Source organism: Rattus norvegicus, chromosome 12, assembly GCF_036323735.1.
Source record: "Rattus norvegicus strain BN/NHsdMcwi chromosome 12, GRCr8, whole genome shotgun sequence".
Classification (NCBI taxonomy): domain Eukaryota; kingdom Metazoa; phylum Chordata; class Mammalia; order Rodentia; family Muridae; genus Rattus; species Rattus norvegicus.
In genome coordinates this window covers 48,021,694-48,038,883 of record NC_086030.1, presented here as the reverse complement: position 1 = coordinate 48,038,883, position 17,190 = coordinate 48,021,694, and the positions used below count along the sequence as shown (strand labels likewise).

Below are 17,190 nucleotides of genomic sequence, written 5' to 3'. Positions count from 1 at the left end.
GCTGCTGGGCTCTCATGGTTCTCCTGGTGACCGTCCTCTCATCTCCTAGGGACCCTCACAGGGCCCACCTCTTAGAGTCTCTACTACATCTAATGGGGCCTCTGAGGAGCGTTTAATGTGCAGATAATAGCAGAAGCCGAGTTGGAGCCGGTGCCAGAAGGAAACGAGATTCTAGCCAGCTGTGGTACACACCTGTAATCCCAACAGCTGGGAGGCCGAGGCAGAGGCAGGAGGATCTCTTTTAGAGAGTTCCACCAGCTATGGCTGCACAGTGAGATGCCCCTCTGTGTGTGTGTGTGTCTCCACAGGTGACCTGCCGCGCCATCGGAATCGGGGCTTACCTGGTGAGGCTGGGCCAGCGGGTGATCCAGGTGGAAAACTCCCACATCATCCTCACGGGAGCCGGTGCTCTCAACAAGGTGCTGCAGGCGAGGCCAGAGGAGGGGTGGTGTGGGGAACTGGTCTCGTCTCGCTTGGCAGCTGTCTTAGCTGGTGTTCCACTGCCATGAGGAGACACCATAATCATGGCAACTCATAAAAGAAACCATTTAATTGGGGCTGGCTTACAGGTTCAGAGGTTCAGTCCTTTATTGTCATGGCGGGAAAACAGGGTGGCACACGGATGGAAGTGTTAGTTGAGAGCTCGGCATCAGGAAACAGAGACAGTAGGCTTGGCTTGAGTGTCTGACACCTCAAAGCTGACCCCTAGTGACCAACTTCTTCCAACAAGGCCACACCTCCCACAAGGCCCCACCTCCCACAAGGCCACACCTCCCACAAGGCCGCACCTCCCACAAGGCCGCACCTCCCACAAGGCCGCACCTCCCACAAGGCCGCACCTCCCATAAGGCCCCACCTCCCATAAGGCCCCACCTCCCACAAGGCCACACCTCCCACAAGGCCCCACCTCCCACAAGGCCACACCTCCCACAAGGCCACACCTCCCACAAGGCCCCACCTCCCACAAGGCCACACCTCCCACAAGGCCGCACCTCCCACAAGGCCACACCTCCCACAAGGCCGCACCTCCCACAAGGCCGCACCTCCCATAAGGCCCCACCTCCCACAAGGCCACACCTCCCACAAGGCCACACCTCCAATACGGCCAATACAGCCATTTTCTTTCAAACCACCACAGCCTCGCCACTGTGGATTCCAGAGTTGAGCCCTATTTTTTTCAGTTTGCAGATTCCCGATCCCCTGGTGACCCGTCCTCCTAGAATGTACTCTCCAGCTTACATTAAAAACGTTATTAAAACACCATCACACTTTACAGGAAACCGAGAAAAGCCTCCTAAGCGATTTTGCATCTCCTCTGCTTTGGGGGTAGAACGTTTGTGTTCTGGCCCGCCTGCAGTCAGTTCCCCTTGAGCTTAAAGTTCTGTCACCTGCTTGTTTTGCTACCTGCAGGATTTTCCTGCAGGATTTTTGACGTGGCTGTGGACTCACCGTGTTTAATGTCCACTCAGAGCCCACTGAGACGCCCCGTGGGTGGTTCTTGCAGTGGCACCTGGGTAGACCCATTACAGACTGAAGCCAGAACCCTTTAGTTGCCTAGATCTCAGGTTCCCAAATTAGATTGCATTTTAGAATTGTCTAGAGTTCTTAAAGACAAAGAGACCACCAGTGTCTGTCACTCCCCCTGAAGACCCGGAAGGGATCGGTTTGGGTATAACCTGCTTGGCACGTGTTTCAGAAGCTTCCAGATCATTCTGACAGGCAGCCAGAGCAAGATGGGGTGGCTTTGCTAACTGTGCTGTGTCGAAGCAGGTCCTGGGAAGAGAGGTCTACACATCCAACAACCAACTGGGCGGTGTGCAGATCATGCACACCAACGGGGTCTCCCACGTCACGGTGCCAGATGACTTCGAGGGGGTCTGCACCATTCTGGAATGGCTGTCATATATACCAAAGGTGCAGTATTCCCTGGCGGCCTGAAGCCTGGGCAGGGGTAGGCTCACGGTGGTAGGGGGGACCTGGCTTCTTCCACCCTCCCTCTCTGATACCTAGCAGCCTTGTCCTTTGCTATTGGGGAGGCTCTGAAGTGTTGCAAGGACATAAGAGTGTAAGGATGCTGTCTGCTGATCCTCTGAAAAGGGTGATGTTGGACAACAGTGAGCCTCAGATCTCACAGTCAGCCTTCACCCGTTCCTGACTTCCTGTTCAGGAACAGTTGTCCTTGGGCAGCCTCCCCATCTTTCTGAAGTGTGTTACCATGGTGATGAGGGGGCGTGATGCCCAGGGCCTCTCCAAAGGCTCCCCTGGACTATACTGATTAGTTATCAATAGTCTGCACAGGGCTGCTCTAACTAGTCGTGACCAGGTAGGCATTTGGGCCTCAGTTTTTTCAATTGCCGCCTGGAGAAGGAGTGGCTCCCAGACTCTGTCTGAACTCAACACACTCAGGTCTCTCTTGAGTCTCAGAGGAACACAGACAGTCGTAGCGTAGCCTGTCATTTCCTAGCCGGAGCATCGGCTTGGAAGCCCCAGTGAGAGGCACCGCTGCTCAACTAGGGCACAGAGGGGAAGCACTTAGATGCCACAGGGACCCACCAGGACCAACCTGGACCGCTCCGGCCTTCTTTTCTAGGACAATCAAAGCCCAGTCCCCATCATCACTCCTTCTGACCCCATCGACAGGGAAATTGAATTCACCCCAACCAAAGCTCCCTATGACCCCAGGTGGCTGCTGGCAGGGAGGCCTCACCCAAGTAAGTCTCAAAGCGTTGACAGAGGGGCGGGGGACCCCAGACTTGGAGTTCTTTCCTGGGTCTACCGCAGAGGGCTGATTTGATGGAAGTGTTTACACATTTCCCAGCAGGGGGTGGGTGTCTGTGAGCTCAGGTGTGGAGGGAGACTGGACTCTGTGCTTTTCCTGGGACACAGACCAATACTGGTTGGAAACAGCTCAGTATCTGGAGCCAAGGGTTAGAGGTCAGGGCTTGCCAAGTCTTTCCTCCCTAAAGTACTCAGTGACTTCACCTCCCTCCTCCTCCTGCCTCTTTCCCCACCTGGCTAGACATCACAATGGGAGACTGGCTTCTTACACACACACACACACACACACACACACACACACAGACACAGACACACAGACACAGACACAGACACACACACACACACACACACACACACACACACACGCATCAAACCTCTGCTGTGTCCTGTCAGCTTTTATGGGAATGGCAGCCATTCACCCCAACCCTGATCCCTACCCCCAGCCATGAATGAAGCACAGCTATTAGAGTGGCGGCCATTTTCATTCCCCCCCTTCCTGCCCCACCAATCAGTGACTGCAGTACAATGTCACCAGTATGTCTCTCTGGGACATGGGGAGACCTGCCTCTCAGGGATACTGAGCTGTAGCCAGTGGGCCAGAATAAGGTTCCAGGGTTGGTGGTCCCTTCCTGGAATCTTGCCTTGTGGGAAGAAGGCATTTTCTAACCCCGCCACCTCTGGGGAGGGGCAGTCCGGGGCTGTGTTTGGGACATCGGCGTGTCTGGCATTATGGGAGCAGCTGGAGTTGGCATACCCTCAGAAACGAATTCCTGCCTTGATGTAGCTTTTGTAATCATGGTTTTGTTGGAGGGTTATTTTTGGTGTAAAGGTTTAGACTCTGTGTGGTCTTCAGGAGAAGGGAATAGCAGGCCTGTTATAAGGTCAAGGCCTCAGCAGTAGACCCTGCCCTGAGTATACCCCTCCCCAGGCCTCAGCCAGGGTTTCCATTCCTCTGCCCACAGCTCTGAAGGGGACCTGGCAGAGTGGATTCTTCGACCATGGCAGTTTCAAGGAAATCATGGCACCCTGGGCCCAGACTGTGGTGACTGGACGAGCAAGGTAACTCGGCAGGGGTGGGCTAAACACATCTGCTCACCAGGCACGGGGGCTCTCAGTGATAGGCCAGGGCTGCCAGGGCCCGTTCTTCTTGGTCCTTAGATTTTTCTGAATGTGAAAGGCACACGTAGGGAATGGGGAGATAGTTAAAAAGCCACAGTGTTTGCTGTGCCAGCAGGAGGACCCGAGTCCAGATCCCTGGCACCCACATGAAAAGCTGGGTGCTGCAGCATATTCTCAGCACCGCTCTGGCCAGCCACTCCAGGTGGAGAGCTCCAGGTTATGACAGACCCTGTATCATAATATGAGGAAGAGAATAACAGAGGAAGACAGCCATCAATGAACTCTACGTGCAGGTACACACATGTGCACACATACATGGACCCTCACAGGTGTGCACACGCATGCGCATGCATGCACATTCATGTGTGCACACTTGCCCACACACTCCTACATGCCATACATACATGTACATGTGAACACATACACATGCACATGCGTGTATACACATATACACATACATAGGTACACAATGCATGTCCACATATGTGCATACTACATATTCACATGTGAGTACACATATGCACATATGTGCACACCTGCCCACACATGCCTACATGCCACACACATATACACATGAACATGTACACATGCATACACATATACGCATGAACATGTACATGTGAATATACCCATGTACACACATGCCCACATACATGTGTACAGGCATGCATGCACATGTATGCATGCACTCACAATGTGTGCCTATAGACCACACACAGACTCCAAAACTAAAGTAAAAATAAAAACTCGAGCTGAACAAAGATGACACCAATACACATATGTCAACCTAGACAGGGAAAAGTCCATGACTGCTAACTACCTCAGCCCTACATAGAGAACACCAGGCAACTGAGGAAAGCTGGGAGCAGGAGAGGCCTGAGGACAGACAGCTCCCGTGGGTCTGGCACCTTCTGCCTGTTCTCACCCTAGCAGGGAGCTCTGCATGCTTCTTAGCAACTCGGTGCTGCCCCTTCCTCTGCCTTACAGCTAGCTCACTCCATATGCAGCCCTTGTCTGTACCTGGACACGCCTGGCAGCAGACTGGGTAGACCCTGAGGCCCTGAGGCCCTGCAGGCAGCCCAACGCTGAGCCTGTGTTTTTCTTGCAGGCTGGGGGGCATCCCTGTAGGGGTGATTGCCGTGGAGACTCGGTCTGTGGAGGTGGCTGTCCCTGCTGACCCTGCCAACTTGGATTCTGAGGCCAAGGTAAGGGGCCAGGAGCCGTGACCACTACGACCACTGCAGACAGGAGTAGATCCTTTCATCCAGTTCAGAGGAGCTTCAGAGAGCAGAGGCCTCAAGTAGGGATTGGTCTGGGGGCTCTGCCTGTCTCCCTACCGTATCTCCATGAGATACATAATATTCCAATATTCCAGGCTTCTTCCCAGGGTGGTGAAGGTCCCCAGTCCCAGGGCTGGAGAGATGGTTCAGTGGTTAAGAGCACTGATTGCTCTTCCAGAGGTCCTGAGTTCAAATCCCAGCAACCACATGGTGGCTCACAACCATCTATAGTGGGATCCAACGCCCTCTCCCGGTGTGTCTGAGGAGGACAGCAACAGTGTACTCACATACATGAAATAAATAATTCTAAAGAAAAAAAATGGAAAAGGAGAAAGGTGCCCAGTCCCACCTCCGCTCTATTCCTGCTCCCAGAAGCTGCAATGAGGCGTCAACTCTGTGTTGTGAGGCTAAGCCTGAGAATAGGGGACCCGTTGATGTCCTAAGGGTAGTGCCAAGCTTTGGGTCTCTAGGGAGCCCTGGCTCTGGTACATATCCTAGTAAGGGTTACTATTGTGATAAAACACCATGACGAAAGTAACTTGGGGAGGAAAGGTATTCAGCTTACACTTCCACATCACTATTCATCATGGGAGGAAGTCAGGGCAGGAACCTGGAGGCGGGCAGGAGCTGATGCAGAGACCATGGAGGGGTGCTGCTTACTGGCTTGCTCCCCATGGCTTGCCCCCCATGGCTTGCCCCCCATGGCTTGCCCCCTATGGCTTGCCCAGCCTGCTTTCTTATAGAACCCAGGACCACCAGCCTAGAGGATGGCTCCACCCACACTGGGCGGGGCCCTCCCCCATGAGTCACCAAGAAAATGCCCTACAGCCCCATCTCTTGGTGGCATTTTCTCAGTTGAGGTTCCCGCCTCTCTGACCGCCCTAGCTTGTGTCAAGTTGACATAAAATGGTACAGGACAAAGCCGTGATCACTGGCCCTGTTGTCCCCACGTCCCAGGGTCAGTGTGTGACCTAAGTGACTTTGTGCACAGATCATCCAGCAGGCAGGCCAGGTGTGGTTCCCGGACTCTGCCTTCAAGACGGCTCAGGTCATCAGGGACTTCAACCAGGAGCATCTGCCTCTCATGATCTTTGCTAACTGGAGAGGCTTCTCGGGCGGCATGAAAGGTGAGTCAGCCCTTTCATTCGTGTCACTCCGCTGTCACCTCAGCAGTGTCTCTCGACAGCCACAGCCGCTGGTCAAGTAACCACTTGGTTTATAGATGAGGTGGTGACCTCATGTGAAGGGCGGGGCAGGTGGGAGAGAGGCTTATCTGGGTGACCCCTCTGCGTCCCCAAACCCCTCCTCTGTGCGTGGAGAGAGAACCGCAGTGAGGGTCCCATGCACTGGTCCCACACTGCTGTCACAGTATTGCAGTGTCACCACATAGGAGGTGCGTGTGTGGTGGGGGGACTTGGAGGGATCTCTCATAAGGCAGAGCAGAGGGACCTTTGCTCTCTGGGCTGTGTGTACCAGATAGGTGGATGAGCTTGGCCATCTCAGAAGATGGCCATCCCATGCTTGAGTTCACAGATGGAGACACAGCCCACGCAGGAGAACAGCCTACCCAAGGTCACACGGGCACTGAGGAAGGGAGCCAGCCCCGGATCAGCCCCCAGTTCTCCTTGAGTCCCTCAGGAGCCCAGGGCTGAGAAGGCTGTAGGCTTTGTGGGTACGTCCCGGGGCCTGAGTCCCCTAAGCAGGCCTTGCTTTGTAGACATGTACGAGCAGATGCTGAAGTTTGGCGCCTACATCGTGGACAGTCTCCGTCTGTTCAAGCAGCCAGTTCTCATCTATATCCCTCCCGGTGCCGAACTCCGAGGGGGCGCCTGGGTTGTCCTCGACTCCAGCATCAACCCCCTGTGCATAGAGATGTACGCAGACAAAGAGAGCAGGTGAGTGTGTCACCTAGGTGTCTGCAGAGTTAGCTAGGGCCCCAGAGGACAGCACCCAGAGAAGGATAGGAAGCTGGACGTGCAGTGTGCACTAACCTTGGCCCTGATGGTAGCGGGCATTGATAGGCAAATCCCTGGAGCTTGCTGGCCAGTCGGTGTAGCCAATCAGTGAGCTCCAGTTTCAGTGAGAGACTCTGCCTCAAAAAGTAAGGTGGACTCCCGACATTGACCCATATGATCTTTACAGGTATGCACACACAGATAGATACAAACACACACACACACACACACACACACACACACACACACACACACACAGAGTCATAGAGAGCTGGGGGCTGGGGGCCTAAGGTGTCTGTGCTCAGCCCCTCCCCACTCCTCTCTCCAGGGGGGGTGTCCTGGAGCCCGAGGGCACTGTGGAGATTAAGTTCCGGAAGAAAGATTTGGTGAAGACCATAAGGAGGATTGACCCAGTGTGCAAGAAACTCCTGGGGCAGCTGGGTAAGTGAGTCGCACAGGTGCCACCCCTAGGTCACCCAGGTCGCCAAAGGCACCCATCCTTCTGCCTATGTCCAACCGTGAAACCCCAAAACCAGTCCACATTTGCAATATGCTCCTTACACCCGAAACCCGCACCATTGGCCGGGAAGTATCTCAGGTGGCAGGGATTTGGGAGTGTTTCCGTTTGTTCTCCGTGAGATGGTTTGGCCGAGGGGCTCAGAGGTAAACATGAAGTTAATTTTCAGAGCCGTGTTCTGACCATATCCCATCTTCGGGGCTATCTGTGCTCAGAGCTTCAGGCTCCGGAGCGTTTGAAGTGAGGGGTGTTCATCCTGTGATCCCGTAGTGAGCATTCTGCAACATATGCAGAGCGTGAGATGGCGGAGTCCTGTGGGGCCCGCGGGGAGGACCAGAACATGGTGGTGACAATGGCCCTTTAGGATCCCCAGCCAGAGAGAAACAACTGTATGGAGTTTATTTGACAAGTGCTTTGCTTCCCTTCTTTGTGTTATTCTCCGGATGTTGGTGTGGCAGTGATGTCTGTAATTGTGACGACCACGCGTTTGTCACAGTGTGTAACATCGGGAGGTCCAGGGCCTCTGGGATTTGGGTTTGCACCTTTGTAACTTGGGTTTGTACAGAATTGGCATTATGTCAGAAAGCATCTCTTACGAGGTTCCTTTCCTTTTTATTATATTTAGTGTGTGTGTGTGTGTGTGTGTATCTTTTGTGTGTATATGTCAGTGCCTTGCTCTCCCTCTGTGTCTCTGTGTATCTCTCTGTGTGTTTCTGTGTGTGTGTCTGTCTGTCTGTGTCTCTCTGTGTATGTCTGTGTTTCTGTCTGTGTGTGCTGTGGGTGTATGTCTCTATGTGTGTCTGTCTCTGTGTGTGTGTGTGTGTGTGTGTATACGTCTGTGTGTGTGCCACAGCATATGTGTGGATATCAGGACAATTTGCAGGAGTCCATTCTCTCTTCCCACCACGTGGGTCCCGGGAATCAAACTCAGGTCATCAGGCTTGGCAGCAGGCACCCTTTCTCACTGAGCCCTCTCGCTGGGCCCTTATTAGGATTCTAAGTGTGGACCTCCTTGTTCTTTTTTTTTTTTTCTTTTCTTTTTTTTTCTTTCTTTTTTTTTTTTTTTTCTATTTTTTGGAGCTGGGGACCAAACCCAGGGCCTTGAGCTTGCTAGGCAAGTGCTGTACCACTGAGCCAAATCCCCAACCCGTGGACCTCCTTGTTAAACAGTGTTGTCTTCATTACTACCCATCCTGCCCTGGCAGAACTGTGGCATGAACTAACATATCACGCTGTATTTATTATCTTATTTATTATCTGTCTGAAGACAAGAGCTGATGCTATGCTGAAACCTGGAGTGAGGCTGAGTTTCACCCAGATGCTGTCTTAGGGCTGTGAGTACATTTCCAAGATGCCGGGCAACTTGATTTAGGAGCAGCATTGGCTTTGCAGCCTGGACTCTCACAGGTCAGGCCACTAGTTTTGTGGCTTTTGAAAAGCAAAAACAAGAAAATCCACCCCGGGCCGGAGAGATGGCTTGGAGGTTAAGAGCACTGACTGCTCTTCCAGAGGTCCTGAGTTCAAATCCCAGCAGCCACATGGTGGCTCACAACCATCTGTAATGGGATCTGATGCTCTCTTCTGGTGTGTCTGAGGACAGCAAAGTGTACTTATATACATGAAATAAATAAATCTTTAAAAAAAAAGAAAGAAAGAAAATCTACCGCAGCCCCACATGGCCACCCCTCACAGCCCCTGAAGTCCTGAATTGCTATCTGTCTGCTCACCTGCAGGGACAGCCCAGCTCCCTGACAAGGACCGGAAAGAGCTGGAGAGCCAGCTGAAGGCCCGGGAGGACCTGCTGCTCCCCATCTACCACCAGGTGGCAGTGCAGTTCGCCGACCTGCATGACACGCCGGGCCACATGCTGGAGAAGGGAATCATTTCTGTAAGGGTCCCCCACCGGGACACAGAGGACCACATAGGGGTGTGGGATGGAGCCCATCGAGGGCTCTGAAAGCTGTCTGGACGGCTCAGCAGGAGCAGCAGCCTCTGTCTTTACCTCGGGGAGGCCTGGGCTTTGGAAAGGATAGAGTCACTTAAGTGTGTGCAAATGGTTGTTTGGTTTGCACCTTTGATGAGGCTTAAAGCCTTGTTTGTGCTGACAGTGGCCCATGACCTGCTCCTAAGAGGGCATCCTGTGCCCACTGGCCCATGCCCGTTTTTCTTGTGGGAACTAGCCTGAGGTTGAGTTTTGTGAAGGCACCAGTAAATGTAGACTCCAGTTTGGCTCAGAGGACATTCTCAGCCTATTGCCCAGCACCATGGGGTCCTGCAGAGCCCGGCTCTGTGTTGCCCTAGATAGGAGCATGACCCCCTACACTGGACATTCCTGCTTCTAGGATAAGGTGGGTAGGAGCCAGGTAGCCATTTTGGGGCATGGCCAAGGCCTTGGCCATGCCCTGCGTCCCCCAGCCCCTCCGTGGATGCTCAGATGGCCATGTCCACAGGATGTGCTGGAGTGGAAGACCACACGTACCTACTTCTACTGGAGGCTGCGCCGGCTGCTGCTGGAGGCACAGGTGAAGCAGGAGATTCTGCGAGCCAGCCCTGAGCTGAGCCATGAGCACACGCAGTCCATGCTGCGACGCTGGTTTGTGGAGACCGAGGGCGCCGTCAAGGTGGGCCTGAGAGGGGAGAGGGGAGCTGCGGCATGCAGGCGCTTGGGGGCCCAGGGGTGCTGCCCCCCCCCCCCGCAGCAGCATGTCCACCTGAGGTAGACTGTATCCATCGATCCCCAGGCCTACCTGTGGGACAGCAACCAGGTGGTAGTCCAGTGGCTGGAACAGCACTGGTCAGCCAGGGACAACCTGCGTTCCACTATCCGAGAGAACATCAATTATCTGAAGCGGGACTCTGTCCTCAAGACCATCCAAAGGTGAGTGACTGTGCCCGTGGCCAGCCTCTGGCTCACTGGCCGGCCACAGTGCTCTGGGATCAGGCCCAGCCTCGAGTGTGAGGTAACAACCCAGGGGGTTCATACCCCAGCAACAGAGCTGCGGCCGGCCCGTGTGAGAGCAGAGCTGGGTCTAGGTGGGGACTTGTATCCTGGCTAGCACCTGGCTGATTAGGACCCTACCACACACCCAGGGTCTGAGGGTACTGGCTACTTCCCTCCCAGTCTTTCCATAGCTTCCAAGGAGGTGGCTCATGGGACAATTGGGAGCCTGCCTGGGGTATAAAACTGGGGCTCAGGGGTGTGTCACACCTAAGATCATACCACACAACCAGCGACTAGAAAGGGCTATGCTACCCTGAGGGATGTCATAATCCCGTGAACCTGCAGGACTGTCCACCCCCCGCCCTCCCACCCCGTTTCCTGTATGAGCATAGCAAGAGGAAGGCAGAGCTCTGGGCCCTGGTCCACTCGAGAGCATCCCGGTGCCCTAGACAAGGACTCCTGGAAACACTGAACTGGATGGCAAGAGTGGCCCACCTGACTCTCTCCTTCCCTGTAGCCTAGTTCAAGAACACCCAGAGGCGACCATGGACTGTGTGGCATACCTGAGCCAGCACCTCACGCCCGCTGAGCAGATGCAGGTGGTTCAGCTGCTGTCTACCACGGAGAGCCCAGCTTCCCACTGAGCAACCCTGGCCATCCCCAGGACCCTGGACGGTGGGAATGGCCGCGCAGCAGGCCTTCGCAGTACGCCAGGACTAATTTTGGGAAAACTGGAGCTACACTCCAAGTGTAGCTGTGGTTCCTGACCAGTGTCTTCCTAGAGAAAAGGCTCCCATGTTCCTACTAGGTGGGCACAGCCTCTCCTCACCTGGGGACTTCAGGGTTTGTCCCAGTGAATAACTGGCTGCCTCTCTGAGGCAAACTGAATGGGGCATCCTATGTTCCGTGTTTTGTTTGTTTGTTTGTTTGTTTGGCTTGGGATGGGGATCGTGTCTCGGCGCTCCCTGTCTGATCAGAAGACACATGTGGTTCGCACTCAGTCCCTGGTTAAGCCAAAGAAAACGCCAGATGAGACCCGAGAAAACGTCTTTTTGTAATGAGGCTTATTAGACTTCTAGGCATCCAAGCAGGGGCAAAAATGATTCCCTCTTTTTCTTTTCTCAAGAGAATAAAATGACATTTTGTTCTTCAAGTGGCCCCAGTAGGGCAGGACAGCCATCTTATGGACAGGCTATCTCCAGAGGTACAGGGGGAATGGATAGGAGGCTTGGATACGCCATGGCTGGCAGAGACCAACTGCCTCGGACTCCGGGGCTCTGTAAGCCCTTTCTTCCCAAGTGGAGCCAGCACTGGCCTTCACTCCATGCCTCCTGCAGACTGGCCACCCTCATGGTACCATGAGTGCCCTACTGCCTGAGCTCGGAGCTGCCCCGCCCCCGCCCCTCCCAGGACCACTTCCTCACTTTGTGCCTTGATACCACGGCTCCTCTGGGCCAGTGACCCAGGACTGTGCTGCGAACACCCAGGATCTGCTCACAGACTTCCCCAGCACTCGCAGGTTCCGCCGCATGAGGGCCTCGAATGAGACATTGTTCTGTGCCATGACCCGGGCTGGGGAATCCATCTGCGCTCCTCCTTCTGGGCAGTGTGTCTGAAGACACCAAGCGTCACTTCAGGCTGAGGTCCCAGATACTCAGGGAATCATCTGCAAACCAGGCTGAAACGGAAATGTCCCGCCATCAGCCAAGGACAGCCCTGGTGGCTGAGGGGGCCTGGGGCGAGTGGAGAAAAGTTGCTGTTCTGGGGGATGAAGAGTTCTGGGCAAGGTCCTTTTGCTGTGGAGGACAGCCTAGACTGTCGCTCGCTGCTGCCCTGACCACTTGGGTGCGCCGAAGAGGCTACCGGGAGATCTGCAAAATAAACTATTTTTTTGAAGGACGTTCTCTGGCCTTGATTTACTCTGCAGACCAGAAGAGCCTGCCCAGTTGGCGGAGGGGGTAGACGGTTCTCAGCTCCCCTCAGAATCTCCCTCTTTCAAACACTGGAGGGAGGCCCAGGCAGCTTTCGCTCCAGTCCCCTTCTCTTTCCATCACCAGGGTGGCATGATCTCAGAGAGGTCAAGACACTTGCCCCCAGTCACACAGGATGGGATGGAAGGCATCCAGTCTATTTGACTGTCAAATCCAGAACCTTCCTTCTGTGACAGAGGTGTAGTATGCCCGGGCTGGTGATATACACTTGGGAATTGGCTGTCCCTGCACAGGAACTTTGTCCCCTCGTCCCCTCCCACCACTGAGCCGTTCATAGGGACTGCCCAGCTTCGACTGTCAAATATCAACTACTACTTTTATTCTGACCTCGAGCGTCTTCCCCAGCCAATCAGAGTTGTGCTGGGCAAAGAGAAGCTGCCCCACAGAGCAGGGTCCCACGAGGAAGCAGGGAGAGGCCCAGGCCTATTGGTAATCTTTGGATGCCTGAATCAAGCCAGGCCTAAAGCCAGAGGGCCTGTCGGGATCCTGTTCATATTGTTCGCTTTTAAAAATGCCTTCCCTTGTTCAAGGAGGAGCCACAGCCTCATCCTCTGATGGCTCAGCCTAAGCAGTTTTCCCACAATAGCACTCTGTGTTGCCAGATACCTAGGAAGGGAGGTGCTGACCCAAGACTGTTTGTGATGGGGACAGGGATGGCACTTGCATCCTGTCTGGAAGGCTGGTGGGTTATGCAGACCCTAGCTGCTGTCTCTGCTGGTTGTGAGAAGTCGTTGCAAACTCCATTGTCCCGAGGAGGCCGGTGCTGCCACTTCTCCCTGTGTGCACACACACATGCACAAGCATATGCACACACACTTGAGAACACACACCCATGCACACACACACACAAGCATGTGCACACATGCACACCCATGCTCATGCACACACTCATGCATGCACACCCACATACACTCAGGGTCCCCGTCACCAAGTTCAGGTCCACACAAGGTGGTCACTGTCCTGTGCCCTCCAAGATGAGCCTGTGAGATGGAGGTGACAGGCCATTCATCTTCTGATAAATCCCAGGCTTGGGACCAGCAGGATCCCTCAAGTTTCCCACAGCTGTGGGGCAGGGGTCTGGTGTTCTTACTGGATAAAATATACGCCACACACTTTCCTGAGACAGCTTTTCCTTTCCCCGTGTTGCCCAGGCCTGGCCTTGAGCTAGACTAGAGTGGCCTCCCTCCTAAGATTCACCTTCTCCAGTTTCCGATGTATAGTGGTGTTGAAGACATTCATGTTGAAAACTAACCTTCTACACTTCTTCAAAAAGATTATTCTTTGGGGAATTTTATATGTACGTAAAACATATTTTGATCAAATCTATGCCCACTCTCTACTCCAATTCCTGCCAGAACCTCCTCTCTCTCTCTCTCTGTCCCCCTTCCCTCCCTCCCCTCTTCCTTCCCCTTCCCTTTCTCCTCCTTCCCCTCTCCTCTTCCCTCTCCTCCCTCTCTCCTTCCCTTCCTCTCCCTTATTATGCACACTCACACATACCTGTACACACACTTGTGCGCACAAACACACACTTGCACACAATGATCCCTGAGCCTTGAGGGGAGGGGGCTGTGATACAGAGCTCTCAGAGCCGAGAGCACTCAGTGGTAACTTGTTCTCTGCACTTTGACCAGTTGTGAGTTCTGTCAGCCGCAGCCCACAGCCAGAAGCAGCTTCTCTGATGAGGGTCGGGACTGCACTCATCCTGCATGTAAAAGTAACTAGCCGGTTGTGTGCTTGGATACTGTGTCCATTTAGCAACATGATACAGGTAGGCTCTCCCCTGGGGCCTATCGGCTCTCTTGTGAGTACTTGACCCAGTTAACAGTTCAGGCAGGACTTCAGCCTTGAGTGTCTCACTTTAAAGCAGATCAGGAAGGAGTTGGTTATTCCCATACCTTCATGCCACTATTGTACCTGTGGGTGTAACTTACCAGGCTGGCTGGAGCTCACAGGGTTCAAAGATGGGTAATAGCATCTGTTAGTTTTCTTCCCCAGAATCCACCTGGCATCTCCTGTCACTCTCAAGGCGAGCCAGTAAGGAGGACACCTCCAGGTCGGGACCAGCCTGATTTCTCCACGTCGTGTCTTCAGCTATAAGGTCTTAGCATCGAGTTCTGGTGGCAACTGAGAGAAATGGCAGGAGCCTGAATTATTTGATTAGGAGGTGTATGTGCTTGGGGGGGTGTATATGGGCCCTCCCTAGTCAACAAGTCAAAGGGCGTATCCCAAACATGAGACTTTTTAAAAAAGATTTATTATATTCACTGTTGCTATCTTCAGGCACAGCAGAAGAAGGCGCCAGATCCCATGACAGATGGTTGAGCCACCACGTGGTTGCTGGGATTTGAACTCAGGACCTCTGGAAGGGCAGACAGTATTCTTAACCGCTGAGCCATCTCTCTGGCCCACATGAGACTTTTAAAAGCACCCTTTGCCCCTTGCAAAGTGGAAATTCTATTCCTATTGCAATGGATTCTTGTTTCCTGATTCCGAGCCCTTCAACCCCTTGCTGTTTTCTATCTCGGGATTTCAGAACCGTATCACTATCTAGTATTGGCTTGTTTCATTTAACACGGTGTCCTCGAGGTTCCTCCACTTTAGGACACGTGTCTACTTTCCCTTTTTAAGTGTTCCTCGGACACGGTAGTTTTCTAGCTGTAGGAGGCTGTAGGTTGCTTCTGCTTGAGCTGTCGAGATAATTCTTCAGGGGAGCAGAACACGTGCGTCTCAGGCCCTGTTCTCTCTCTCTGTTCTTTTGTATCCTGAAGTGGGGCTGCTTCTGGCTCATTTGGTGATTCTCCGCTGACTCTCAGAACCTCTAGAGTTGAAAACAGAAAGTGCCCGGCAGCCAGATACCAGCCTTCCAGCCTCACAGACAAAACACCAAGACACATAAACTATTTTTTTTTTCCTTTTCTTTTTTTTCGGAGCTGGGGACCAAACCCAGGGCCTTGTGCTTCCTAGGCAAGCGCTCTACCACTGAGCTAAATCCCCAACCCCACATAAACTATTTTTAAAAGTTGCCTTTTAACCTGCTGTGTCTGTTACTTGACACAGTGACTACAATATCTGGCAAAGCATTTGCTTTGGGCTCATGGTTTCTGTCCAGCATAGCAGGCAAGGCAGAGCAGGACCAAGGGGAGGACATAACCAAGGCCGCTCACATCTCCCGGAAAAAGGAGCCAGAACCTTCTAAGTCCTGGGATTCTCTAACTTTCTCCCAGCCAGGCCCCAACTCCTAACACCTCCTCAGTTTCCCACCATAGTGCCAGCAGCTGGCAAAGAAATATTGGAACATGACGTGAACCTGAGACGCTCCAGGTTCACACATCGTCCAACAGCCTACACCTGGACCCCGATGCTCAACTCCCTGCCTGCCTGACTTCCAACAGTCTTCTCCCACCCCTCTTGGTTCTGGCTCTGTCGTGGAACATTTCCAAGGCAGATCCAGCTGGACGGAGACAGGCCTTCCCAGAGGCAGGCAGGCTCACCCTCAGCTTGGCGGATGTTGTATGTCTCCTGGTTTACACAGTGACCCTGAGGTGAGTTGGGCTAAGCTCTGGGCTTGGCTGTGCCTGGATCTGCCTTGCAGTGGCAGCAGGGCCCCCGGTGACTCCTTGCCCTCTTTCCTTGGATTCCCCACGCCCATCCTTTGATCCGTTCTTAGACCTATGAGCAATGCTGATAAAAACTCAGATTACCCAAGCATAAATGGTGTGCACCTGTCATCTCAGCACTGGAGAACCTGAGGCAGGAGGATCGTGAGTTCTGAGGTAGCCTGGGCTACATAGCAAGCCCCTTGGTGCCAAACAAAACAAATTGGCCCTATCTGCTGCCCCCTTCAGGGTTTAGAGAGTCGTTTAAAATTTTTATTTACTTTTATGTGCGTTGATGATCTTGCCTGTGTGTCTGCCTTTCTGTCTTTCTGAGGTCTATGGAACTGGAGTTATAGACAGTTGTGAGCTTCCCCCTGGGTGCTGGGAATCGAACCCTGGTCCTCTTACCCACTGAACTATCTCTCCAGACCGGAGAGTTCTATCTCACCCAGAACATTAAGTGCCCAGGAGCTGCGAATCCTCAGTGAGCTTGGCCAGGTGTAGTTGTTTCTCTACAATTTGACACAGGCTACGGTCATCTGGGACGAGGTAGGCTCAGTGGAGAAAAATACCTCTATCCAAATGGCTTGTAAACAAGTCTGTGAGGGAGTTTTCTTGACTAATGATTGATGGGGAGGGCCCCGCCCATTGTGGGTGGAGCCACCCCTGGGCTGGTGGTTCTGGGTTCTGTAAGAAAACAGGCTGCACAAACCAGGGGGAGCAAGGCAGTAAGCAGCACCCCTCCGTGGCCTCTGCATCAGCTCCTGCCTCCAGGTTCCTGCCCTGCTTGAGTTCCTGCCCTGGCTTTCCTCAGTGGTGGACAGCGGCCTGTAAGTCAAACAAACCCTTTGTCCTTGAGTTACGTTTGGCCATTGTCTTTATCTGGGTATCAGAGAAACAACTAAGATGGCAGGTTTCCAAGCTTACACAGACAAAACTGCCGGGTTCCAGAAAGGGTGGGGTGGGGTGGGGTGGGGTGGGGGAGCGTCGAGGCCGAGGCCACTGAAGATGCC

The 17,190-nt window shown here is 53.5% G+C and overlaps 1 protein-coding gene and 1 long non-coding RNA gene across 14 annotated transcripts in view; one reads left to right on the top strand and one right to left on the bottom strand.

Moving 5' to 3' along the window:
• Window positions 1–12,490, top strand: part of Acacb (acetyl-CoA carboxylase beta) — a 111,821-nt gene extending 99,331 nt beyond the window's left edge. For 12 of the 13 annotated variants that reach the window (XM_063271014.1, XM_017598246.3, XM_017598242.3 and 9 more), the window contains 12 exons: window positions 309–419; window positions 1,771–1,914; window positions 2,591–2,711; window positions 3,741–3,837; window positions 5,006–5,102; window positions 6,169–6,304; window positions 6,895–7,072; window positions 7,461–7,573; window positions 9,383–9,537; window positions 10,100–10,270; window positions 10,391–10,527; window positions 11,108–12,489. In XM_063271014.1, coding sequence (XP_063127084.1) covers window positions 309–419; window positions 1,771–1,914; window positions 2,591–2,711; window positions 3,741–3,837; window positions 5,006–5,102; window positions 6,169–6,304; window positions 6,895–7,072; window positions 7,461–7,573; window positions 9,383–9,537; window positions 10,100–10,270; window positions 10,391–10,527; window positions 11,108–11,234 — 1,587 coding nt within the window. In that variant the 3' untranslated portion in view covers window positions 11,235–12,489. Of the gene's footprint in view, window positions 1–308; window positions 420–1,770; window positions 1,915–2,590; window positions 2,712–3,740; window positions 3,838–5,005; window positions 5,103–6,168; window positions 6,305–6,894; window positions 7,073–7,460; window positions 7,574–9,382; window positions 9,538–10,099; window positions 10,271–10,390; window positions 10,528–11,107 lie in introns of all 13 variants that reach the window. The other variant, NM_053922.2, reaches the window with a different exon arrangement.
• On the bottom strand, window positions 8,459–9,323 carry LOC134481305 (uncharacterized). The gene is made up of 2 exons (XR_010056815.1): window positions 8,805–9,323; window positions 8,459–8,657 (listed from the first exon to the last, which is right to left on the bottom strand). It is a non-coding gene; the product is annotated as an uncharacterized LOC134481305 (long non-coding RNA).
• Window positions 12,491–17,190: the final 4,700 nt, after the last annotated feature.